The sequence below is a fragment of the Callithrix jacchus genome, chromosome 2 (assembly GCF_049354715.1).
Source record: "Callithrix jacchus isolate 240 chromosome 2, calJac240_pri, whole genome shotgun sequence".
Lineage (NCBI taxonomy): Eukaryota > Metazoa > Chordata > Mammalia > Primates > Cebidae > Callithrix > Callithrix jacchus.
The window spans coordinates 200,724,097-200,750,912 of NC_133503.1; the positions used below are offsets into that span (position 1 = coordinate 200,724,097).

Here is a 26,816-nt window from a genome sequence, read left to right on the forward strand (position 1 = left end):
AATTCTCTCTTCTCTCTTTTTCTCCCCTTCTCACTCTTTTTCTTCTTCTCTCTTTTCTCTCTTTCTCTCTCTCTCTCTCTCTTGTCTTTCATCACTCAATCATATAATTATGGGAGCTGATAACCACCAGAGCTGTAAAAATTGAAGAAGCCCTCCAGAATTCTCTCTAGGAATCTTAGCTTTCTGAGCAAGGTTATGCAGAATTTCAGAGCTTTTCCCTGTGCATGATCCGAAGTGATTAAAAGCACAGACTTTCATACATCTAAGTTCTGCTTTTTTCGCCAGTTCCCAATGTTGTCCAAACAATCAATTAGACTCCAAGGATACTTATGGGAATGTTCCTGGGAGGAAAAACAGGTGCCTGGTCGAATGCTCAGCATTTACACTGAGATCTCACAGTCATGGTACGGTTTCCAGGCTCTCACCCTTGTTAGACATCAATTTTTTGGCAGGTTAGATAACGGATCAGATCAGCCGATTCCCCTTAAATAAAATAGGAATAAAATGTTTCCCACAATGTTAATATAATTAAATGCAGATTCCTGTAACGAATCTGCCTAGAAAAATTTAAAAAATTCCTGGCATACAGTAAGTGCTTGTTTTAATATCAATTATTTTCCCTACTTATAATGGGTACATTTTCAGATTTTATTGAAAATTATTCAAATTATATAACTGACACATAGTTTAACATGCATGAGTCTATGGTAATAAAGTAGAATTCACCATAAGTTTGCTCCATTACAACTACACATGGAAATTAGATTACAAGCACCCCTTAGCACTAGAGTCCACTACAGATGAGAAAAAGTTCTTCTCCCAAGCTCTGGTTTGGGAGTTGGAGAAAAGCGATATGTATTTTGAAAAAGAACAGTGAGATAAATAATGCCCTTTGCATAAAACTTTCACAGTCCCTGCCCCCACCCCCAGCCGTTGTCTAGTCACAGGGAGCAGAAACATCATTTCTGAAGACCTGCCGTAACTGAAGCAGGGCAGAGCCTAAGAATGTGTCTGCCCTTCCTATGATAGACAATACATTACTGAGTGCAACAGAGTGGTACTCTCCTAGGTAAGGGCTGTGAATGTGGGCTGCAAGGATGGTATTAACATGAAGAGAAAAACAGTGGAAAGGACGTGTGAATGGAAGGTGAATTAAGACGTTATGGAAATTTGGAAATGTAGATCATCACAAAAGAAATTATCCAGCCGCATCCAACCACACATCAACCAGACTCCTCTGACTCATCTACATATCTATTGATATTTTGCCCCACATCATAATTAACTGTCCATTATACTTATGGACTCTACGGTTTCACCCACATGTGCATTGCATCTAGGACAGCTGTGTTATGTCCCTTATCCCATGACAGAGCCTGGAGTGAGTCACGCCATTGACAAAGGGTGGATGAAAGGCTGAAACTGGAGAAAAAAGTTGGTTGTGGTTGACTTTGAAACCAAGATCAAACAAAAATGACCTCTTGAAAGTCTCCAACTCTAATCCATTTTAGAGTGCAGAAGATGAAGGTGAAATCTAAACTGTGAATAATTGCCAAATAAGAGGATTAATCTGCAAACTGTCCAGTGGAATGTGATACAATGTCAAAATGTAATTAATATGCTTGGCCTTCAGGGTTGGATATGCCTGTTGGATAGAACAGATAACTCTTGATTTTATCATAGCATACATAATGCCATGTGCATTCAAAAATATAGTTAATAAACTAGGGTGTATGTAACTGAAAGCTGACACTAAGGTCTGGGCTTCTTTAAAAAAATTTATTTCTTTTACTTTAGGTGCATACTATATTCAATCTGAGATTAGCAAATTATTCTAAGATACTTAACACTTTATACAAAAGTGCCCAAATCTATTGAACACTGTGCTCTTTGTTTACATATAAAGGCACAGGGATCCCAGGGCATGGTCCTCTCTCGTGGGACTAAAAGCTGGGTTTGCCAGTTCTCGGCCAATGGTGCACACAGGTAACTTAGGCCTGGGGACAAGTAAAGCTGTTTTTTTTAAGTTTGTAAAATTTTAAGTCAAGGTAAGGAAGACTTTCTCTAGTTTAATTAAATGTAAACTTATGCATGACCCAGTCAGTATTTGAGAAACAAAATCAGAGGAAATTGTTATCCCACAGAGATTTACATCTACCACAGCCTGGGGTTACAGTTGCAGATATTTCAAGATTTTAGACTTGAGTCTATTTCAAATATGTGGGCATAAATAATTCTTCATTTGCAGAAACCAAGAGGCTCTGGCTCTTCATCTAGTAGAGGAGGAATTACTCTAACTTTTCTCAGGGTAATAACAGTAAACTTCAAAGTGTTGGGAATCAGTGGGCTTTAACTAGACTGATAAGCCCACAGCTATTTCCTAATGCACAGCATACTGAAAATACCGGGGTCAGAATAGAAAATTATGGTTGACATTAGATCCAAGAAAGTTTTAAAGTAGTAAACATATAACTATGTCGTATGTCAAAGCAACACTAGAAATTCAGAACAATGGTGCTGAATGGTGAAGAAGAGGCTAAGTACGGGGCCTTCTTATGGAACAGATAATGACTTTCGCTTTTACATACGGCGTGCCTATTCTGCATAGCTCTTTATCCTTAAGCATTCAGTATTTTCTCACCCAAGTCTCCTACACATTCTTGTGCATTTCAGCTAGAGATGTGCTATAAAAGATCCTAGCTTCTTTTTGGCTCATTATCTGCAACCCATCATTCTTTATGTATTGCCTAATGATGGCCTGGAGACTCCTCCATCTTCAGCTAGATAAGCTCTGAAATAAAGACAAGGTTTATGGCTCCTTTGACTGCTGCAGGGGGAATACAAATGCAAATGCTGCTTATTCTGGGCATTTCCCTCTTTTGTGATACCTTCTTAAGCATAAGTGATTCCCAAGGTGTTGGAAATAGACAACTTTCTTCCAAAATGGGGGCGTCAGCAACGGCTCTACACATTGCAGAACACCCTTACATCTTAAATAGCTTTCTCAAATGAAATGTCTGTTTATCATCCTAATTGCTTTCATAAGTCACTCTGAAGGTTCTTATGTAATAAAATACATTCTAATCCTATTCCCATCCCATCTGTGGGGCTTCTCTGAAGGTCAGTATAACTTCACCTCTCAGTTCCTTAGCTCTGTTTGAACTGGCTTGCATTACAAATTGTGCACTGATTTTCTGATTAGATTTTATTTGCATTATGCAGTTCAGTAATGAGTGGGGAAGCTGAGGAGAACAAATACTTGTTCAGTTCCTCCTCTGTGCCAAGCCCCGTATTAAGGGTGTTCATATGTTCTTACACAAACCTCACTCAGCTCTAGGAGGCCACAGTGTTAATTATGAATTAAGAAAGCTGAAGCCCAGGGTAGTGAGCTAGCTGGTTAGTAAGATAAATCAGATTGGATCAAGACTTGTCTGATTCCCAAAGCCATGTTTTTTCATCATACATTCCATTTACTTAAGAAGCATTTTTATTCTGCTTCTTGTTTGAATATTTGTCTGAGTCAGTATCTTTCTTTGCGTGTGGACAGTTCTGTGGAGAGTTCATGTTTCCCTGCCGATCTATTTTGCAGAATAACTTCCACGGTCCTTCAATGGCAGGTTCTCTGAAGTGCTTGTTGACTTACTTGGTTCTGGATTTTCATAAAAGACATCGATTATTATATGGTTTATCTTAATTAACTAAACAAAGTAAGTGTGGGGCATGTTTCTGCTTTTACGAGAAGTGTCAGCTTTTCGTCTTTGAGAGTCAGTATAGATGGTCACTGCATTGTGGAGGATGCAGGATGGTGAGAGTGCTCATTCACAAGAAGCTTTTTTTTAATTGCATTTTAGGTTTTGGGGTACATGTGCAGAACATGCAAGACAGTTGCATAGGTACACACATGGCAGTGTGTTTTGCTGCCTTCCTCCCCTTCACCCACATTTGGCATTTCTCACCAGGCTATCCCTCCCCAGCTCCCCACCCCCCACTGGCCCTCCCCTATTCCCCCCAATAGAGCCCAGTATGTAGTACTCCCTTCCCTATGTCCATGTGTTCTCATTTTTCATCACCCGCCTATGAGTGAGAATATGCGGTGTTTCATTTTCTGTTCTTGTGTCAGTTTGCTGAGAATGATGTTCTCCAGATTCAACCATGTCCCTACAAAGGACACAAACTCAACATTTTTGATGGCTGCATAATATTCCATGGTGCATATGTGCCACATTTTTCCAATCCAGTCTATCATCGATGGGCATTTGGGTTGGTTCCAGGTCTTTGCTATTGTAAACAGTGCTGCAATGAACATTCGTGTGCATGTGTCCTTATAGTAGAACGATTTATAGTCCTTTGGATATATAACCAGTAATGGGATTGCTGGGTCAAATGGAATTTCTATTTCTAAGGCCTTGAGGAATCGCCACACTGAGAGTGCTCATTCACAAGAAGCTTAATCCACAGTAGGCAATCTCTCCTTGGGGTAAGCTTGGTAATTAAATAAGACGTGACTGAGAGAATGAAGCACAGCCATTACAACGTCTCTATGCTTAAGCAGTAGACACAAAAGGCTACGAACTGGACAAATGTCACTTAGTTGCTTGACTTGTGCTTTATATAAATTATATCATATCATGTTACTTAAAGTGTATTGGAGCATTTATTATTTAGAATTTGTTTGGAGATTTTCTTTATGTGTAGCTAGAAGAACGACCCTCACGGTTAGGACTGTGACAGTGCTCGCCTCTGGCTGGCCTCTCCCGAGATCACCCACATGTAAAGAGCACCTGCCCCATTTGCTTCCCTGCTTTTGAGACATGCTCCCACGGCCTCCGAGATGCTCCTTGGACCTGCATGATGGCTGACTGGGGAATGCATGCTTCCTAAACACAACTAGGGCCAGTTTTAGATTGGGCTTTTTGCAGTCAATACACCCTCTCTGTAGATACAGCGATTCTCTCCAGTAGAGATGGAACTACCTTCTTTTTCCTATCCATCAACTCATTTAACCACCCATGCGCCCATCTTTTCACCCATCCTTCCAGTTCCTGTCATGGGCTGGGAACACTGCCGGGCAGTGGTGGCACTGTAGAAATTGTGACAATCATGGTGATGCCCTGAAAATGCCTCTTGTCTATTGAGAGGAAGGAGTAAATGCTAAACTGGTACCCAGATAAGAATTAGATTAAGATAAGTCTTCTTAAAGAGAAAAATAAGGTGTGGCATGAATGCATAAGAAGGAAGCCGGCCCTGGCTTGGAGCGACAGTGAAGCACTGTGATATTACTTATGGGAGTGACTTTCAACTCAAACCTAAAGAACAAAGTGACAATCATAGGGAATGGGATGGGAATTGTTTTACAGGCAGAGGCAACAGCATCCACCAAAACCCGGAGGAGGTGTGTGGTTTCTTTATTTTGGAACTTACAAAAAGTTGGTGTGGTCCCTTGCCCACCGTTGCTGCAAGTTCTGCAGGGCACAACTTAAAGTGCTTTATGTGGAGGAAACCTCAATCAAAAATAACATTCTTATTTGAAAAAGTTCTCCACAAGTGTGGAGGTAAAGAGGGGTTTACCACATTGAAGAAAAAGCCCTTGTTTTTCACCTAAGAAAATAGACGCATATAAATTTAAATTATGATAAAAGAATAAAAGGACCCTAGGTTTTTTGAGACAATTACTTTTCACAGTCTTTGGATACTAAAAGAAATCACCAACTGCTTAAGCCACATTTCACTTGACATGTTTTGCTTCCAATTTCTAATGTCTTAAGGGATGTACAAGTAACTATTCAGTGACGGAAAATTAGAGCCACCAGATATGTCACTACTGTTGAAGCTTTCTACTGTTTTAATACCAGTTTTAACCTAAAGGCAACCAACCATTTCATCACACATACAGAGCTAGGAAGTAATCAGCCTGTGGATCCTTCTTTAGTTTTATTCCAGTGAGGCTTAGTTTTGCTTCAAAACTGCTAAGGCTTTATAAGATGCTAGTGCGTGCCTTCTTTGGTATTTCCATTTGTCATCAATTAGACATGAAGACAAAATAGAAATTCAACCTGATGTTAGGTAGACATTTTTCAAAATAAAGTTTTAATTTAGTTTTCCTGTGATTTCTGTGAAATCATAGGAAAAAAGATATGATTTAGCACTGATTTTGCTACTAATTTAAAATGCTGATTTACTTGATTGAAAACACATGCTGTGCTTCCTTAACAGAAAAAGTTAAACTCTTAAGTAGTGAAAAATACGTTCAACAAATGACAAATGATGGATGTTGTTATTTAAAAAGGAATCAGAGTCAGTAAAAATGATCCATGCCTGGAATCACCGGGGATGGTGGATCAACGGAAGAGCAAGTGCAACTAGGAGTTTCTGGTTCACTTCTGCGGCTCATGGCGCTGGAGAGTTGGTAGGGGGAGTGCTGAGAACAGCTGTTGTTCACAATCAGGAAGGACAGGTCTCCACTGAAGGTGTAAATTTGCTTTGATACAGAGTCTGGCCTTGAGCCTCTAGATGATGATACCCTAACTTCTCCTTCAGGAATGATTTAGAGTAACCAGATTCAGACTGAAAATAGACAAACACACAAGCCCCTGAGCGCTAATTTATACCTGTATGAGTCATGAAATACGACCCCCAAGCCTACTGAGGAAATGGCTCCTTCTCCCTCCTGGCAAGCTACACAAGAGGCTTAATTTTAATCAAAGCAGTAAAAGAGGTCTAGTGCAGCCTACCATGGGGAAGGAATGTCTGGACGTATTGTGTCTGACAGCTCCAGCCCCATACAAGAATAAGCCTGTCACAAGGCCTAGCAAGATCTAGTTATTGAGTCAGCCCATTCCTTTCCATATATATGGCTGGAATATTCCTACCTTAGTTTTTGGGGTCTCTTTTCCCCAACTCAAACCAGTGGTTGTGCAGATGATTTCTGTAAGGCAGCAGAAGCCTTGTTCCTCCATTACAAAAATCATTCATTCATTGAAGAAATTGTTATTGAGGACTTTACTGTGTGCCAGACATTATTGAAAGTGTTGGAGATAAAGCAAGAAAAAGTCAAACATCCCTGCTAGTTATTCTCTCAATATTTAGGCTAGTACGCTGCTTGATTATACAAAGAAATCATTTCTCAACTCAAAGCTCTCCCTTTAAACTCTGTTTCCTGATGTAAAACTGGAGCTATACAAATCCGATTTCTGCTTTTTCACCTACTCCCTATTCACATCCACCAGTAGCCCACACAATGGGGACAGTCTAAGGAAGGAGGAAGAACCTGCTTTTTCCTGTCTAGTCCCTGCAGACTGTCTACCCTCACTTCCTGTGTGTTCCTTGTGGACTTCCTGTCTGTTCCAGGGGACTTCCTTTCCAGCACCAGTGAACTTCCTATCTGCCTCCTCACTTTCTGTTCACTGTGGACCTCCTGTCTGTCCTAGTGGGCTTCCTTGCAGGCCTCAGTGGACTTCTTATCTGTCTCCTCACTTTCTGTTCACTGTGAACCACCTATCTGTCCCAGCGGGCTTCCTGTCTCACCCCTGTGAACTTTCTTTCAGCTCCCTCACTTCCTGTCTGCTCCTGTGGACTTTCTGTCGGCTCCCTCACTTCTTGTCTGTCCTCTGCGAACTTCTTGTCAGTGCCTGTGGACTTCCTGTCTGTTCCCTCACTTCCTGTCTGCCCTGGGGTGGTGAGGGTGGACTTCTGTTTTTCTCCAGTGGGCTTCCTGTCTGTCTCTGGTGAGCTTCCTGCTTCCTGTTCCTGTCATTCCCACTTCATCCTCACAGTGGCAGTTCCATCATTCCAGTAGCAGCAACTGATTCCAGTTTGTAGCTGGCTGGATGACCCAACTACATTGTTCTCCCTCAGAATCCTAGCACCAGCCAGCTCCTACTACTAAGGGATTTGAGGCCCAGCTCCAACTTTCAGAATTTTGAAAATCCCAGCCTCTCCCCTCAGTTCCTTCAGCCCCAGGGGCAGCACATTCTTCTTGTAGTTGTTGTCTAGGATGCTTTGATACTCTCTTTTTAATTTTTCAGTTCTCAAATGCCTGCTTATTAATGTATTGTATTATTTCTCTCTCTTCAAATAATTTGTGTGGTTTCTGTCTCCTGACTCGACTGTGTTAGATACAGTTAATGATAAATGCCAAGTAGAAAAATAAAATAGAGATAGGAAGTGGGAAGCAGGGATAGGAATGAAACAGGGACTGGGTAAGGTTAGATATTGGCCAAGGAAGTCCTTAACAGACCTCCTGTCTGTCCCAATGGGCTTCCTGTCTGGCCTTAGTGAACTTCCTTTTTAAAAGGCAATATTTAAGAAGGAAAAAAAGGTGACATGCATGTTAGGCAGATGCAATCAAGCTCCTTTCATTAAACCTCAGGCAAAGCAATATCCTGCTTTCAAGACCTTGGTTTCATTTGGCCTCTTTTACTCTCTTTGGTCTGGACTTTTGCTTGAGCAAGCACTCTCTTTAAAAGTAGATTTCAGGCACCCTGTCATTCACACAGCCTGACGCCTGGATCATCCCCCAGAGTCATTGGACACAGGGATCATCTTCTGTTACTCTCAGGGGATCAAGTTTCAGGTCTGAGCATTTCTAAGAAGTCATCTCTTAATTCCAAACTCTGCTTTTAAACTCTGCTTTGTAAGGCTGAGGCTGGAACTCTACAAATCCCATGTCTGCTGTGCCACCTGATCCCTATTTCATAAAGAAGAAGTAATATCACCAAGAGGTTCTCGGTGAAAACAGTGCTGGACAGATAATCTGAAGATGCACACCCTAGACCTGTCTGAACTCCACCCAGCTTTGTGATATTGACCAAGTGACTCCACTTCACTTGGATCTCAGTTTCATCACTTCGAAAATGAGAGAAGTGAAACAGAAACCATAGATTTTATAGCTAGAATTCTCTAGTTATCTAATTTTTATTTATAACTAATAGTAAATTAATAGAAAAATCTGTCATCACTTCAAAGACGAAGTTCTTCTCCAGAAATATCTTATAAAATATTATTCAACCTTTGAAATATGTTCACTTCTGTTAATTTCAAATTGCACTATTATATTTATTTTTAAGTAATTAGCAGAAAAGTAAGAAAGTATCTACACTGTCAATTAGTTCTTCACAACCACCTTAAATTTCCTAATCATCACCAGCTTTGGGCATTCTTTATTCAAAAACCTAACTTTTACTACATCTTTCCCGCATGCCTCCCAAGACTGACATTTTCATCTGCTTATGTGATCAGCAGTCTTCTCAGATAGTGATACCTTTCTTTCAAAACTTATAGTATCTCTTCTGATCATCCCCCATGTGGGTTTGTTCTTTCTGTTTCTGTTTTATTATCCCGACTCAAGAACATTTTTTAAAAGTCAGTTGAAAATCTGGCAGTATTTCAGACAGTTTCCTAGGATTTATTGAGTGTTTTAGAAAAATCTCTCAATGACTAGTATTTCCAGGGAATCCCTGGAGTTTGTGGGTAGAAATAAAACCCAGTACAATTCAACAGGGGCCTAAGTTTCAAATCAAGTGAGAGTATAGACAGAACTGATAATTACAGCCTTTACAAGTTTTCCAACATTTTTGAAAACAATAATTAGATTTCAGGAAAAATGATACCTATTCTCTGCATTAAGGCCTTGACAAACATCATGTTTTATGCAAGAGGAGTTACATTTCATGCAGATTTAATGCCAAAGGCAGTCAACAGATTATATTAATTTTTTTCTAATCCAAGCACAGAACTTTCAGAAATCCCAAGAAAAATCTATTTCCATCATATGCAACAGAAAACATTTTTAAACAAGCCTCATTTAAAAATATTGGCTAACGAAATTTCTAAAAACAGTTTTGTTAAAAACCCTAGTGATTAAAGTATTTATTAATAAACTATGTACTTTAAAAGAAAATTGACAGTCTTTGATATTAATCATAGCAAGAAGTGGATTATAAAACTAATCTTACATTTATTAATACCCAAAGATAGAGGTTGAGAAAATACAGGATTTCTATTTGTAAATTGGAAATACAATCACTCATTACAGAAAAAAAGTGAATTTAGATTAATGTTTAACAAGAAATTTGGCATATAAAGATGAATAATAAGAACTCTTGAAGAGTTCATAGTTTGGTATTCAAAATCCTGTAATAAATAATTATAGAATAAAGCACACACATGTGCTTTGATATTTACACACTGCAAATTTAACATTAGACACGGCAAATGTGGCCACTAAGCTCAAACAGTGTTAGATGCTGAGGAAGATGGCACTGACATAGAAACCAATGAGAAAGTCATTACCACTGAGAGAATTTTCAGGTGACACAATGCAATTCATGCCCGTGAGCTCACAAGTCTCTGTAAGGCAGCAAGAGCTTCATGATTAAGAGAAGTGAAATAGTTCTGTGGTTTCAAGTGCTAGCTCCAGATTCCCATGTTTTCAAGAATTAGCTTTTGGGTCATCTGTAAAATGGGGCTAATAAAGCGGTCCTGTGTCATAATCTGTAGAAAATGTTAATAATAGCGTCTATTGAAGATGGACCTCCAGAATGGCAATTTGAGGACCATTGTGGGGTTTCACTCAAGTGAAAGAACCACTTACTTGCTGAAAATTGTGCACACGCATGGACACACATGCATCAGCCATTTAAATTCCCCAGAAATTATCTTAATGGCATAAAATATGGAGAAAAAAATATTGAAAACATCTCAATAAACCTTGAATAGAACAGTGAAATTTGGTAACATTTAAACTATGGTCTGCTCAATTCTTTGCCTTGACCCCAGCTCAATGTGACAGAAGATCTTCTGCAGACATGTATGACCAAGAAGATAAGGAATTCCTATTTCCTTATCCCCCACACCCACCAACCAACTTCTATTCTGAGACTCCATTTGCACCACAGGAGAGGCAAGCCACCTGCATCTGAAATTCCTCCAGTTCCATGTTGCAGAAATTCTACTCCAAGTAGGCATGGCCATGAGAACTTATTTCTTTTCTACCAAGCAACTGCTACACATAGAAAGGACTCTGCTCTCGATAAGCCAACAGCAATGAAACCCTGAATGCTTCCACTCCACTTCACTTGTAGGCTAAAATTTCAAGACAGGAAGCAAAACCAAGGAAGACAAAGGGGTTATCATCCACAGCAGAGATCTACTCATAGAGTATGGGTGTCACAGTGGGAGAAGCAAGCCACTCTACCAGTACCATTTGCAATTCAGTGTCTTAGCAGCTTTCCCCGGGGAAGAGACAGCCTGCAGGAATAAGGAGCTTGCCTCCAGCATCTGATGTTATTTGGAACATAATGTAGGAAGTTCATGTCTAAGGGCATTGTCAAAAATAATAAAGATTTTGGTTGTGAGAAATTAAGAACCATTTATGACAGCAAGGATGACTGTGGTGGACAATATACTAAGTAAAATAAACCAGAGTCAGAAAGACAAACGCTGTATGATCTCATTTATACATGGAATCTAAAAAAGAAGCTTCATACACAGAAGTAGACAATAGAGTAGTGATAAGAACACTCCTTCCCAGTGGTAGAAAGGAGGAAGAAAATGGGGAGAAGTAAGTCAAAGACTACAAGCTTACAGGTACATAGGACAAATAGGTCTAAAGACTTAATGTACAACATGAGGACTATATTAATAGTATTGTATTGCATACTGAAAATTTGATTAAGGAGTATTTTAGGGGCTCTTAACACACCCATACACACATGCACACACACACACACACACACACACACACACGGAACTATGGAAAACAATGGCTAGATTAATTTGCTTGGCTGTAGTAATCATCTGTGTGTGTGTGTGTGTGTGTGTGTGTGTGTATTAAACCTGTTTTCATCTTAAATATATACAATACAAATACACTAAAAATAAAAATAAAAAAAGAAATAAAGGGAACCTTGATGGCAATGTTGTACAGAGAATTGGAATGAAGATACATTTTTAGCATAAAGAAATAAACATTTTGGAGTTGAAAAGTACAATATACAAAAAGTAAAATTCATGACGGGCTTAATAATGTATTTGAACTGCCAGAATAAAATCAATGAACTTGAAGATAAATTGATAGAGATGGTGCAATCTGGAGAACATAGAGAAAAATGAATGAAGAAAAAATGAATGGAGCCTCAGAGAAATGTGGGACATCATTTAAACCTACCAACATATGCATAATGCAATATGCATAATGAACCACAGTGAGATAAACAGTTGACTTCTCACCAGAAACAGTGGAAGTCAGAAGGCTGTAGGATGACATATTCAAAGTACTCAAAGTAAAGCAACAATAAACCGCCAACCAAGGCAGAAGGACTCTACAGGTGACGATGGATCAACTCAGTCCTCCCCATTTTCTTTTTTGCCATTCTCAAGAACGACAGTAAAATGTGCTGCAAATGCAACACCATGAGATAGGAGGGAAAGGACAGAAACAACCAGGACTCTGTTGCAGTCCCTGCCTTGGAACATGATGTGATGACTGAACTGTAGAACTTGACCAGCGTGTCATATGCCCAGGTATAAAACCCAGGGTGGGCTGCTTTCCTGGGTGCCTCAGGAAACACACAGGTGAACACACCTCACCTCAGGTGAACACACAGACAAGCCCTCACCCACTCAGGAAGCTGTATTGAGCCTTGTGCACCAGGTTGTGGTGATCCCTAGGCTCCTGCTGTCCCTTGCTGCCTATCTCTAAGTAATCAACCTGCTTTATGTAACTTGCGCGTGGGGATTTCTGTCTTACCAAACTCAGACAAGGTTGCTAACCTCTTCACGGTGAGTGTGCTTCGCAAGCAAATAATGTCTACCAGTAAATCAGAACCACGGTGGAAACTACTTCATATTCACTGGGATGGCTATTTGAAAACAGAGAACAGTAACAAGGTTTGTCAAGAATGCGGAGGAATAGAAACCTTCAGACATTACTAGGATATTACAAAATGGTACAGCCAATGTAAAAAACAGGTTGAAAATTCCTCAAAATGTTAAATGTTGAGTTTCCATATGTCCCAGAAATTACACTCCTAGGTATTTACCACAGAGAAATGAAAACACATGTTCATACAAAAACCTGTGCACAAATGTTCACAGCAGCATTATTCACAGTAGCCAAAAAAGTAAAACAATAATGTTCATCAGTTGACAAAAAAAGAAAAATAAAATATGTGATATACATATACAAAGGATTATTATTTAGCAATAAAAAAGGATAAAGTGCTGATATATGCTGCTATGTGGACGAATCTTGAACACATTATTCGAAGTGAAAGGGGTCAGTCACAAAGGCCACATTATGTATGCTTCTATTTATAACCAATGGCCAGATGAGGCAAACCTATAGAGAAAGAAAGCCTGTCGGTAACTGCCTAGGATGAGAACTGGGAGATTGGAGGAAATCAGCACTGACATAAGGGGTTTATTTTTGAGGGGATGTAAATATCTCCAATTATATTTTAGTGATATTTGTAAAATTCTGTGAATATACTAAACACAGCTGAATTATACATTTGAAACTGAATTAAACATTTTGAAATTAAACACAACTAATTATACATAAGAGCTAATTAACAATAATTAGCTCGGAGAGAGATCCAAGACGGCCGATTACTAGCAGCTCATGGTTGTAGCTCCCAGTGAAAGCACAGAGAACAAGAAGACGCCACACTTTCATACAAATTTTTGTTGCTCATGGACCAGGAGATTCCCAGAGGAGGAGCCCCACGGGTCGCCAGTGTGAATCTTGTGGCCAGCGCGGCAGTTCTTGGTGCAGAGTAAACGAGACTGGGTCCCCTTTTGGTTGACATTTGGAGCTCTGGGAAGGCAGAGTCACCTATTCAGCTGATTGAAAAAGGGACTTCAGGAAGCCAGACTGGAGATTCCTGGGAAGAAAAGCACCATGAATTGTAATGCCGCTATTTTAGCTGGTGCAGTAGGTTGCTCAGATTCCGGCACTGGGAATCAACAAGCTGGACGTCCACTCAGAGACCTAATTTGAAAGTTGGTAATTACAAAGATGACAGGTGAATAGATTTACAATGATGGGAAGAAACCAACATAAAAAGACTGAGAATACCCAAAATCAGAAAGCCTCTCCCTCTACAGGGGATCACAGTTCCTCATCAACAAGGGAACAAGGCCTGATGGAGAACGAGTGCATCCCATTAACAGAATTAGGCTTCAGAAGGTGGATGATAAGAAACTCCAGTGAGTTAAAAGAACATGTTGTAGCCCAATGTAAAGAAACTAAGAACCTTGAAAAAAGGTTTGACGAAATCCTAATGAGAATAGACAATTTAGAGAGAAATATAAGTGAATTAATGGAATTGAAGAATACAATATGAGAACGCCGTGAAGTATGCACAGGTTTTAACAGTCGAATTGATCAAGCAGAAGAAAGGATATCAGAGGTCAAAGGCCAATTTAATGAAATGAAATGAGAAGACAAGATTAGAGAAGAAAGAGTAAAAAGGAATGAGCAAAGTCTCCAAGAAATATGGGACTATGTGAAAAGACCTAATTTATGTTTGATAGGTGTACCTGAATGTCATGAAGAGAATGAATCCAAGCTGGAAAATATTCTTCAGGATATTATTCAGGAAAACTTTCCAAACCTAGTAATGCAGGACAATACTCAATTCCAGGTAATATAGAGAACACAACAGAGATATTCCTCAAGTAGAGCAACCCCAAGACACATAATCATTAGATTCACCAGGGTTGAAATAAAGGAGAAAATTCTAAGGGCAGCTAGAGAGAAGGGTTAGGTTATCCATAAAGGGAAGCCTATCAGACTCACAGCAGATCTCTCAGCTGAAACCCTACAAACTAGAAGAGAGTGGGGGTCAATATTCAATATCCTCAAAGAAAAGAATTTTCAACCCAGAATCTCATATCCAGCCAAACTAAGCTTTATAAATGAAGGTAAAATAAATTTTTTCATGAACAAGCAAGCACTCAGAGATTTCATCACCACCAGGCCTGCTTTACAAGAGCTTCTGAAAGAAGCACTATACACAGGAAAGAACAACCAGTATCAGTCATCCCAAAAACTTATCAAAAGGTAAAGAATATCTCCATAATGAAGAATCTATATCAACTAATGGGCAAAATAGCCAGTGAGCATTAAAGGACAGTATTAAACTCACAAATATCAATATTAATCCTAAATTTAAATGGATTAAATGCCCCAATCAAAGACACAGACAGGCAAATTGAATTAAAAAGTCAAAATCCATCGGTATGCTGTATCCAGATCCATCTCATAAGCAAGGACACACAAAGACTCAAAACAAAGGATTGGTGGAAGACTTATCAATCAAATGGAGAGGAAAAAAAAAAAAACAGGAGTTGTAACTTTTGTCTCTGAAAAAATAGACTTTAATATTAACAAAGACTTTAACAGTAACAAAAAAAACAAAGAAGGACATTACATAACGGTAAAAGGATCAATGCAACAACAGGAGTCAATGATCATAAATATATATGCACCCAATTTAGGGGCACCCAGTTACATAAGACAAGTTCTTAATGACTTATAAAGAGACTTGGACTCCCGCACAATAATAGCGGGAGACGTTGACACCACATTGTTAATATTTGACAGATCAACGAGATAGAAAATTAACAGGGACATCTATGATTTGAACTCAGACGTGGAACAAGTAAACTCAGTGAATATTTATAGAATTCTTCACCCCAGATCCACAGAACATACATTTTTCTCAGTATCACATCACACCTATTTTGAAAGTGACCACATAATTGGAAGTAAATCACTCTTCAGCATTTGCATAGCATTTCAAAGACTTAAATGAAATATTGGTTGGCTGTTGGTTTGTTATTTTCTTCCCTTATTCCTGCCTGTCTCCGCTGTTAAGCACAATTATCAGCATAAAGGTGGTTTTTGATACCTATTTTTGGATTGCATTCCAGCCTGGGCAATAGGGCAAAACGCCTGTTCTCTCTCCCCCTTTCTCTTTCTAAAATAATAATAATGATAATAATAATAATTAGATCTATTCTAATAAATGAATAGAGCTAATTAATCCTTTGGAGGTGAGTTATATCTCAATAAAACTGTTTTTTAAATAGTACCTATTTCTTAGACTTACCTTCAAGCTAAGCGAGACAACAATATGACACTTAGTAAGTCGTTGCTGTTCCTTGTGCTATTGCCATGGCTGTCACTGTCTCTCCCTCTATAAGTAGCCCCCTAGGTCTATCCATTATTTAACCGAGTACTAGAAAGTACTTACTGGGGGACACACACGGAGGCACTTGTGGTTCGTGGCCACAACGAATCTCTAACGTCTATTGACAGACATAAATATAACAGGTATCCTTTTGCCAAAAATTACCCTTATTTAACTAAATAAGAAATATTTTAAGTCAGGATACTTGGTGGCAATACCAGGCTACACCCTAGAAATAATCTTAGGGTTTACAGAGCTCATTGAGTGTATTACACTTGCATTTAATATGCAAACAGTAACCCTTAACATTTTTAGGTGGTGTTAACAAGAATCTGTGAGCATGGCGGATGCCAGCAGGACTGCTCTTCTCCAGGACTGCTTCTTACTCCTCCATAAATGGGCATCACATCCTAAGCTTACTACAAGGACAGGGCTTGGACTTGCTTTCTGGATAGTCTCCAAAATCCTGCCCTGACACTCTCCACCTACCAGCAAGGCACCTGGAGACACCCTCCTCTGGGTTCTTCTGGTTCCCTTTTCTGCCCCTGTTTCCTCCCGCTGTAGGGGCCTGGCCTGTGTCCTGCCTCCCTCATTAGACAGTAAACTCCTGGGGCCCAGGTCCGCCAGGCTGCAGCCACGTGCAAGGTCATTCAGTACTCACATTGCCATTGTGAACATAAGACTGAATGCACAATGTTTGTTTAGTTTTTCCTTTCTTCTTTATATTTACTGTAAATAGGACAACACCTCTATGATTCACTTTCACGCTATTCCTCAAATCGATCGTTAGAGGGCAACAGCAAAATCCTCCCAGACGCACAATCTGAGAACCAGGGTGAAAAACTATGTATCAGTTTGGAAATTGCATTGTCTCACAACTGTAAACCATTTTCTCTAATTAAGTGATACAGATATTTTGTAATAATTAAGCAATATATTTCTAAACTCAAAAGTAATATTCTTATCTTACAAATTAAATAGATAGAATACAACATAGAGCATTTCCTGCTAGAAGAAATTTTCTTTTCAAATTTCTCTCCCCAGGGCTCTGCAAAGAGCCTTACCTAAGTAAGAACAGGGCTCTTTCAAAGGCCTTTTACTTGTCTTCTCTTATGAAAAAACATCCTGAACTTCATACTCTGAAGTCTGGTTGAGATCACATTTATAGTGACCACCTGTGGAGAAAACATCAGCAAAGCTGGATGGAGTACAGGTGTTTGGGACATTAATGGAGAAGACATATAAATTTCTCTTCTAGCAACTGCAGTATCAGATACCACTGTTTATTATCCAGAAAAGCATTTTTTTCTGTTATTTATAATTTCTTTATCTTTCATTATAATTATACACTTACTTTACTGTTATCTTCTCCTGTAAACACCCGTCAAACTCAAAAAGAGCCAGATATCTCAAGCTTCTGACAACCACCTCGATTCAGGGAACAGGCTCCAGGGCAGGACTCAGCCACCTTGGCTCAGGGAGACCCTGAGGCCTCAGGGAGCTTCCATCCCTGCTAGGTTAGCAATTGGTGGGTTAGCATCTCACCAATTTCCACAACCACATCCAAGGTTACCCAAGTCTGAAGGGCAGGGCACACCTCGCTGCCACACAGATGGCTTCCATTTCTGGCATAAGTCTTTGTGAAAGAAAGCCAAGGAAGAGATATCTTCATTTTGTGCATTTCATGACGAATTCTAGTCCATTAAGGAAGACTTATTTTTCTTGGGAGAGCGTGGAAGAAATTAGCCCCATTGTCTTCGTGCTTAACAAGAGCGCCAAATCATCACCACCCTATCCCTGACAACTCAACCCAAAAGCCTCTTACAAGTGAAATAGCAATGAGATCAACTCATATCAAATTTCCCTGAAAAGCAGAATGTTAACATTTAAAAATATTTTTATAGGATTTAGCATTTGCATACATTTAGTATTTTAAGGAATTGGTTATGAATTCAGCATAGAAAATTCAAATACACAAAATCCTAATAAGACGTAGGGTCTGAATTCCCTCTCCTTAAAGAGGGAAGGAAACTTAAGACACACTGAAAGCATTTTCTAGAAAAGCGAGAAATGTCCCAGACCTGTTGGCTAAACCTTTAGCATCCTCAGACCTTGAACTGTTGACCAGACATTTTCACTCTGCGAAGTCACACTTCACTCCTCTGCACCTGAGCAATTCATTTGTTGCCAAGAATCTAAGAATCTCCTAAGATTTTTCTCACTAAATATATGAAAATATTTTAAGAAAAGTGAAAAACAATTCATTGAAGTTTTGGCTTGGGTAGGCCTGAGGGAGGCAGGTAGATTCTTAGCTTGGCCAGATGCCCCTCACTCTAATGTCCCTGTATAGGGACTGAGAGGGTTGTGACATGTACATGTGGCAGTGATGTCCCTGTAAATTGCACACCAGAAACATAGAACTGATGTGTAATTCCAAGTCCATAGAACTGATGTGTAATTCCAAGCCCACAGGACTGATGTGTAATTCCAAGCCCATAGAACTGATGTGTAATTCCAAGCCCACAGAACTGATGTGTAATTCCAAGCCCACAGAACTGATGTGTAATTCCAAGCCCATAGAACTGATGTGTAATTCCAAGCCCACAGAACTGATGTGTAATTCCAAGCCCATAGAACTGATGTGTAATTCCAAGCCCACAGAACTGATGTGTAATTCCAAGCCCATAAAACTGATGTGTAATTCCAAGCCCACAGAACTGATGTGTAATTCCAAGCCCATAGAACTGATGTATAATTCCAAGCCCGTAGAACTGGTGTAATTCCAAGCCCGTAGAACTGGTGTAATTTCAAGCCCATAGAACTGATGTGTAATTCCAAGCCCATAGAACTGGTGTAATTCCAAGCCCATAGAACTGATGTGTAATTCCAAGCCCATAGAACTGATGTGTAATTCCAAGCCCATAGAACTGATGTGTAATTCCAAGCCCATAGAACTGGTATAATTCCAAGCCCATAGAACTGGTGTAATTCCAAGCCCATAGAACTGATGTGTAATTCCAAGCCCATAGAACTGATGTGTAATTCCAAGCCCATAGAACTGGTGTAATTCCAAGCCCATAGAACTGATGTGTAATTCCAGGCCCATAGAACTGGTGTAATTCCAAGCCCATAGAACTGATGTGTAATTCCAAGCCCATAGAACTGGTGTAATTCCAAGCCCATAGAACTGATGTGTAATTCCAAGCCCATAGAACTGGTGTAATTCCAAGCCCATAGAACTGATGTGTAATTCCAAGCCCATAGAACTGGTGTAATTCCAAGCCCATAGAACTGATGTGTAATTCCAAGCCCATAGAACTGGTGTAATTCCAAGCCCATAGAACTGGTATAATTCCAAGCCCATAGAACTGGTGTAATTCCAAGCCCATAGAACTGATGTGTAATTCCAAGCCCATAGAACTGGTGTAATTCCAAGCCCATAGAACTGATGTGTAATTCCAAGCCCATAGAACTGGTGTAATTCCAAGCCCATAGAACTGGTATAATTCCAAGCCCATAGAACTGGTGTAATTCCAAGCCCATAGAACTGATGTGTAATTCCAAGCCCATAGAACTGGTGTAATTCCAAGCCCATAGAACTGATGTGTAATTCCAAGCCCATAGAACTGGTGTAATTCCAAGCCCATAGAACTGATGTGTAATTCCAAGCCCATAGAACTGGTGTAATTCCAAGCCCATAGAACTGGTATAATTCCAAGCCCATAGAACTGGTGTAATTCCAAGCCCATAGAACTGGTATAATTCCAAGCCCATAGAACTGGTGTAATTCCAAGCCCATAGAACTGATGTGTAATTCCAAGCCCATAGAACTGGTGTAATTCCAAGCCCATAGAACTGGTATAATTCCAAGCCCATAGAACTGGTGTAATTCCAAGCCCATAGAACTGATGTGTAATTCCAAGCCCATAGAACTGGTGTAATTCCAAGCCCATAGAACTGATGTGTAATTCCAAGCCCATAGAACTGGTGTAATTCCAAGCCCATAGAACTGATGTGTAATTCCAAGCCCGTAGAACTGGTGTAATTCCAAGCCCGTAGAACTGGTGTAATTCCAAGCCCATAGAACTGATGTATAATTCCAAGCCCATAGAACTGATGTGTAATTCCAAGCCCATAGAACTGGTGTAATTCCAAGCCCATAGAACTGATGTGTAATTCCAAGCCCATAGAACTGGTGTAATTCCAAGCCCATAGAACTGGTGTAATTCCAAGCCCATAGAACTGATGTGTAATTCCAAGCCCATAGAACTGAGGTGTAATTCCAAGCCCATAGAACTGATGCCTAATTCCAAGCCTGATATGCAGACATGGGGAATGCAGCCCTGGATTCACCAGTGCAGGACGACCAGCAATGCCCTACCATGGATGAATGCCCTAATATGTAAGCCAATGATCATCATCAGTATAAGAGATGTACAGTATTCAAAGTCTTTCAAATATCTGATCAAATAATTCTCATGGTCAATCTTTTGAATACTGTTGTTCTATTCAAAATGAAGACATTTCTCCAGTTTCTGTTAGTTAGAAGATGTAAGTTAGAATAAAAATATCCCCTAAGAAGATAAAGAATTCAGATTTGGCCAGTGGTTCTTCTGCACAGTTTTCAAGCTGAAGGACACTTCCACAGTAATTCTAGAAAAGCAGCAACAGGGTGGGTGTGCACAGTTTCCAAATAGGCCAGAAGAGGCATACAATGTGTTTTGGAAAGTTCTACTTGGCAATATTCCTCCTGCTTAATCTGCACTGCACTAATAGAAGAGCATCTATGCTAATTCAAGGAAAAGTCCTCCATACGCTCCCCTTGCCGCCATCACCAACCTCACCTCCCTACCAGGGACTGTGCTGTACTCACCAAGCCTTGGCAGGTTGAAAGGGCCACTGAGGAGTTTCTGTGGGATCGCAAAGAGCCCTGATAGAAACAGAAGTCTTCTGGTGGTAAAGTCTGCACAAACTTGGTGCCTCTCTTTCCTAACGTCTGCACAATAAATCCAGGAGCCACCAGGCTGCTGGAAGTTCTCAAATCCACGTGGAAGTCATGCCTGGAGCCTTTCAGCCGAAGGTGGAGAGAGTCAGCTCCTAAGGGGGCCACTGCTCTTCTCCGCCGCTGATGGTGCATGATTTCGTGGGACACATAATCGCCCCTGTGGTCAACCTCGTAGGCAGAGATCAGGTCATATTCTGAAATCAAAAGAGTGAGGAGAGGCTGAGTTATTTCAGGATTCTGAGAAGGATCAGGAAGTCTTAAGATAGAAGATTACTTTACCACATGACCTTTCTACCCAGGAAAAAATGACGAAAAAAATGCAACACCTACCCACACTCAATTCAAAGTGTAGAATATGTAACATCACTGTGTGAAGGAAAAAATTGTTAAAAAAAAAAGGTCCATAATGTGCCTTTACCAAGCTAGGAAATTCTACGACACTTAAAAGGGAAAATAAATTACCAATCAACTAAAACCCAAACTGAACTTTTAGGATTATATTTTATAAATTTTACTAATAACCATCAAATATAATAATTTCCTGGTTTTAAGACATTCCTTCAGTCCTGTTCCTTCTGTTTCTCATTGAACTGATAAGAAATGTTAGCTTAAAAATATCCAATTTTTCAAAAAACAGTTAAAAAGAAGAATGTGATAGGCATACTTTTCTGCTATTTTTCTAAAATATTTATTCATGAAATCATTGAACATGGAGGAGGAAAGACAGGTTGCACCCACACTCCAGGTCTACCAAATGGTGACATTTGGAAATGGTCACATGTGCATTTAAAACCATTGGTGATCCTCCCATTGGCCTGGGTTCTTGGGACTTGATCAGATTTCACACTCAAGACCTTCTGAAGACATGCAACACTTTCATCTTCCGACTGTAGGGTAGAGTGTGCTGGTCTGAATCATATTCAAGAAGATTATTTCTTTTAAAAAAGTAAAGAAAACCCCAAGCAACTGTCAAATTTTGGCAGATCCCTGTAGGTCTGCAGGGCTGTAGTCAGAGGCAATCTTCCCGGCAATGCCTTCCATGTACACTGGGTCACTACCCTCTCAGTAGAAAACAGATGCGCACCCAGAAGCTCATCTGGATCCTGGGCAGTGGTTCTGGGCTGCTTTTCTGTAAGTATCATAGTCATCTTCTCCAAGGAGGTTTCTCCCCTTCTCGAAAATGATCGTTGAGTTTTCATGGTTACCAGCAGGATTTGTCCTCTCATTACTGCCGTAACGATATCGTCTCTGCTCTCTGCAGTTCAGTGGGTGGTTGCTTCGGTCTTAGATGGGCCAGAACTTGGATGAGACGGGAAAGCGTAGGCCTCCTGCCCTGGCCAGATGCTGCTGCATGCCACCTTCTCAACTTAGACCTGGACGTTTAGGTCATGGGAAGGTAGCTTTATTAAAATAGCTTTTGCTAGTGATTTGTCAGCTTGCTTTATACCTATTGAATACGTAAGTATTGGTATGTGTGCCTCCAACTGTAGGGGAGCTTGGGGGCTCCACGTGTTAGGAGAGGGTCTGCGTCCTAGCCTGCAGTTTTCTACTTATGAGAAAATAACAGCTCAGCATGATGCTAACCCTTCCTCCAAACTTCCTCTAAGATGTCTTTGAAAAGCATGTCAGAGCCAGGTCCCAGGGCAGATTTTCTCCAGCCCGACAACGAGGAGGTCAGTCCCCTAAGACTCAAAAGTGCAACTTCCTCCTACTAGTTTAAGACCCTGATTCTAATGTTCTGTATCTTCCCCTTTATTACCAACATATGCTGTGAGGAGACGCTTCTGTCAGGCACTTCACAATCAGGGCCCTTCTCTGCCTTGGCCTGAGTTGGACACTCTTTTTGGAATTGTAGGATAATATAGAATAGCATCCTACACAAGGGACTTTTGGTCAGAAGTGAACAGTACTCTTGGTTAATTGCATTTTTCTGGAAAAAGTTTCTCTTACAACTAAAACTCTCAGTGCAGATCTTGTCCACCAACTTCTGTCCCATCCTGGCCGGTAATCGGTTACAGAGAAATGGAGAGAGGTGGCAGCTAGTGGACAGTCTGAAGGGCAGGTGTTTGCACTTGAGAGAAGAGAAGGAGGCCAGGGATGGCTGGCAAGTCTGTACACAGGTATGGACAGGTACTCTGAAGGTAGCCGCATGAGGAGGTCAGCATGTTCTGTCAGACATCTTGACAGCTAACCGTTGAGATAGACAGCAAAGCAAGTAACTTGTGGTCTCATCGGTAACATACCTTGGAATTATTTAAAATTTATTAGGAAAACGAGAAAGTCAAAAGATCTGGTGAAATTGTGTGCAATGATAGGACAGCACAGCAGGACGCAGCTTGTCTGGCACAGGTATGTGGATTCCCAGTCCGTGTTTGAGCCACTCGCAGACAAGTGAAAAGCACACACTGGTTTGGTTTGCATTTCCCCAAGCCACTTTCCGCACAGCGAGACTTCTGCTTCTCTTATGCCTGGGTCTCTGGATGAAGGGCAGGGGCCGGGGTGATGCAGAAATGTTAACAGTTGCCATGCTGCCCTCCCAGCCACTCAGGGGCCTGCTTCTCCCCTCCCACCAGCTCCTACCACTGTAGCTGAGGCAGAGGAAGGGTGACGGAAAGCAGGATGGCTTGTTCCAAACAGTGGCAGGTTAGCACATTTTATTGTGTGTAAAAAGGCAATTGCTCTTTAAAATATCAAATTATTCCTAAATGAAATAAGCCATATTCTTATGATCTTTATTTCGGAGCGTGGACAGTATTTGTTCTTTATTGGAGGCACATATATTTATCATGCCAAATAACTGCTGATCAGCCACCTTTACATACACACAATGCTGTGCTAAGAAACATTCAACGACCCGCTGGATTCTGGCGTTTGAATGACCTGGATTTTGGCATTTGCCAGTTTCCCTGGTGTAAATCCTCCCCCACCACCCCGTGGCTGATTTCAACGACTGCTGTGCCATCACTGAACATGCAGTGTGCAGAGACACGCAACAGCCCCCTCCGTGCGGTATTTCTACCATACCGATGCCAAACAGGCCAATGGCGTCAAGGGCCTAAACTACCAACCAATACAGTGAAATAATTATTAAATGACGAGTTTTGAGTATTGCAATGTTTTTAATATAATTGATCTCATTGTAAACATATATTTCAATGTTTTTTACCGTGATTAGTATCTTTATTAATATAGTCTTTTTCCATAAACAGGAAAGATGTATTTAAAAGACTTCAAACACAACAATCTTGCAAGAAGAAGTTTTTCCTATCTAAAAACTCATATATACAAATGGTACATTCCTAACCTCAACATTCAGGCAAACTCAACTCCAAGAAGCCCCGCAAGTCTCCACCCTTCACACTCTCCACAGTTAACTGCTTAGATGGCACCTGACTGCAGCTTGCCCCAGACTCAAAGACAGAGCCTATAACTGTCCAAAAGCAAAGGAATGTTTATCAGCACCCTAAAAGGATGTCAGGGTAGGAGAATCCAGAAAACAGAGAGAGAAGGGTGGGGCGGGTGGCAGGAGATGTATAGCCTTCTAAATAGAAATCAGTTGCATAAACAAAAAAAAATCAGTCCATCACCAGCCACCTCTCAAACACTGCTGAGGTCAGGCAAGAAAAATGACACTACAAAAGTCTGCTTTGTCGATGAGTTGCAAAAACCTTTGACCTAGGAAATCACCCCAAGGAAATCATCCCAGATGAATTTTAAAAGGTTTATGTAAATACATTCACAGAAGCATTATTTATAACAAGGCAAAGATTTTAAACAATAATCAAGATCAAAGATCTCTAAAAGAATGAAATCTAAAAGATTATTTCACCACATGAGGCAAAGTTCATAATATAGTAAGCTTTCAAAGTAGGTTGTAAGCTCTGAAGCCCAGGTGACCTTTTAAAAGAAAAAATAACCTGTAAGGAACACAAGGCAATAAATAAATCCTTGTAGATTATCTGGACAAAATGCAGAAGGCAAATGATAGCAAGGGCAGAGGGGGCTGGGGACAGAAACTGTCACAGTTCTGTTTCATGTACTCTGGTTGTTGTTATGCTCACTAATGAGCATGTGATTTTTTTTAAATTATACTTTAAGTTCTGGGGCGCATGTGCAGAATGAGCAGGTTTGTTACACAGCTGTACATGTGCCATGGTGGTTGGCTGCATCCATCACTCTGTCATCTGTATTAGGTATTTCTCCTAATGCTATCCCTCCCCACATCACCCCCACAACAGGCCCTGGTGTGTGATGTTCCCCTCCCTATGCCCACATGCTCTCATTGTTCAACACCCACTTATGAGTGAGAAAACGTGGTGTTTGTTTTTCTGTTTCTGTGTGAGTTTGCTGAGAATGATGGTTTCCAGCTTCATCCATGTCCCTGCAAGGAACAACAACTCATCCTTTTTTATGGCTGCATAGTATTCCATGGTATATATGTGCCACATTCTCTTTATCCAGTCTATCATTGCTAGGCATTTGGGTTGGTTCCAAGTCTTTGCTGTTGTAAATAGTGCTGCAATAAACATACGTGTGCATGTGTCTTTATAGTAGAATGACTTATGATCCTTTGGATATATACCCAGTAATGGGATTGCTGGGCCAAATAAAATTTCTATTTCTAGATCCTTGAGGAATTGCCGCAGTCTCTTCCACAATGGTTGAACTAATTTACACACTCACCAACAGTGTAAAAGCGTTCCTATTTCTCCACATCCTCTCCAGCATCTGTTGTTTCCTGACTTTTTAATGATCACCATTCTAACTGGCATGAGACAGTTTCTCACTGTGGTTTTTATTTGCATTTCTCTAATGACCAGTGATGATGAGCTTTTTTCATCTGTTTGTTGGCTGCACAAATGTCTCTTTTGAAAAGTGTCTGTTCATATTCTTCACCCACTTTTTGATGAAGTTGTTTTTTCCTTGTAAATTTGTTTAAGTTCCTAGATTCTGCATATTAGCCCTTTATCATATGGATAGATTACCAAATTTTTCTCCCATTCTGTAGGCTGCCTGCTAGTTTCTTTTGCTGTGTAGAAACTCTGATGCTAGTTTCTTTTGTTGTGTAGAAGCTCTTTAATTAGATCCCATTTGTCAGTTTGGCTTTTGTTGCAATTGCTTTTGGTTTCAGGTCTTACATTTAAATCTTTAATCCAGCTTGAGTTAAATTTTGTATAAGGTATAAAGAAGGGGTCAAGTTTCAGTTTTCTGCATAGCTTTCTATGGCTAATCAGTTTTCCCAACACCATTTATTAAATAGGAAATCCTTTCTTCATTCCTTTTTTTTTTTTTTTTGGTCTGGTTTGTCAAAGATCAGATGGTTGTAGATGTGAGGTGTTATTTCTGAGGCCTCTGTTTTGTTCATTGGTTTATATATGTGTTTTGGTACCAGTGCCATGCTGTTTTGGTTATTGTAGGCTTGTACTATGGTTTGAAGTCAGATAGTATGGCATGTCCAGGTTTGTTCTCTTTGCTATTTTGTAATTACTTCAGACACCAACAATTTGCAATAATAGTTTGAATCATGTGCTACTTTAAACTAAATGTATGGCTCCCAATTAGTTATTTCAGAACCATCTTGTCTAATGAATACCTTGACAGGCGAAAGTAAGTTG

At 40.1% G+C, this 26,816-nt stretch overlaps 1 protein-coding gene across 2 annotated transcripts in view; it reads right to left on the bottom strand.

The window, feature by feature from the left end:
• ADAMTS16 (ADAM metallopeptidase with thrombospondin type 1 motif 16) overlaps nt 1–26,816 on the bottom strand; it is a 182,825-nt gene that overhangs the window by 153,741 nt on the left and 2,268 nt on the right. For both annotated transcript variants that reach the window (XM_035291797.3, XM_017970002.4), the window contains one exon: nt 21,070–21,395. In XM_035291797.3, the coding sequence (XP_035147688.3) occupies nt 21,070–21,395 (326 nt within the window). The remainder of the gene's footprint in view (nt 1–21,069; nt 21,396–26,816) is intronic.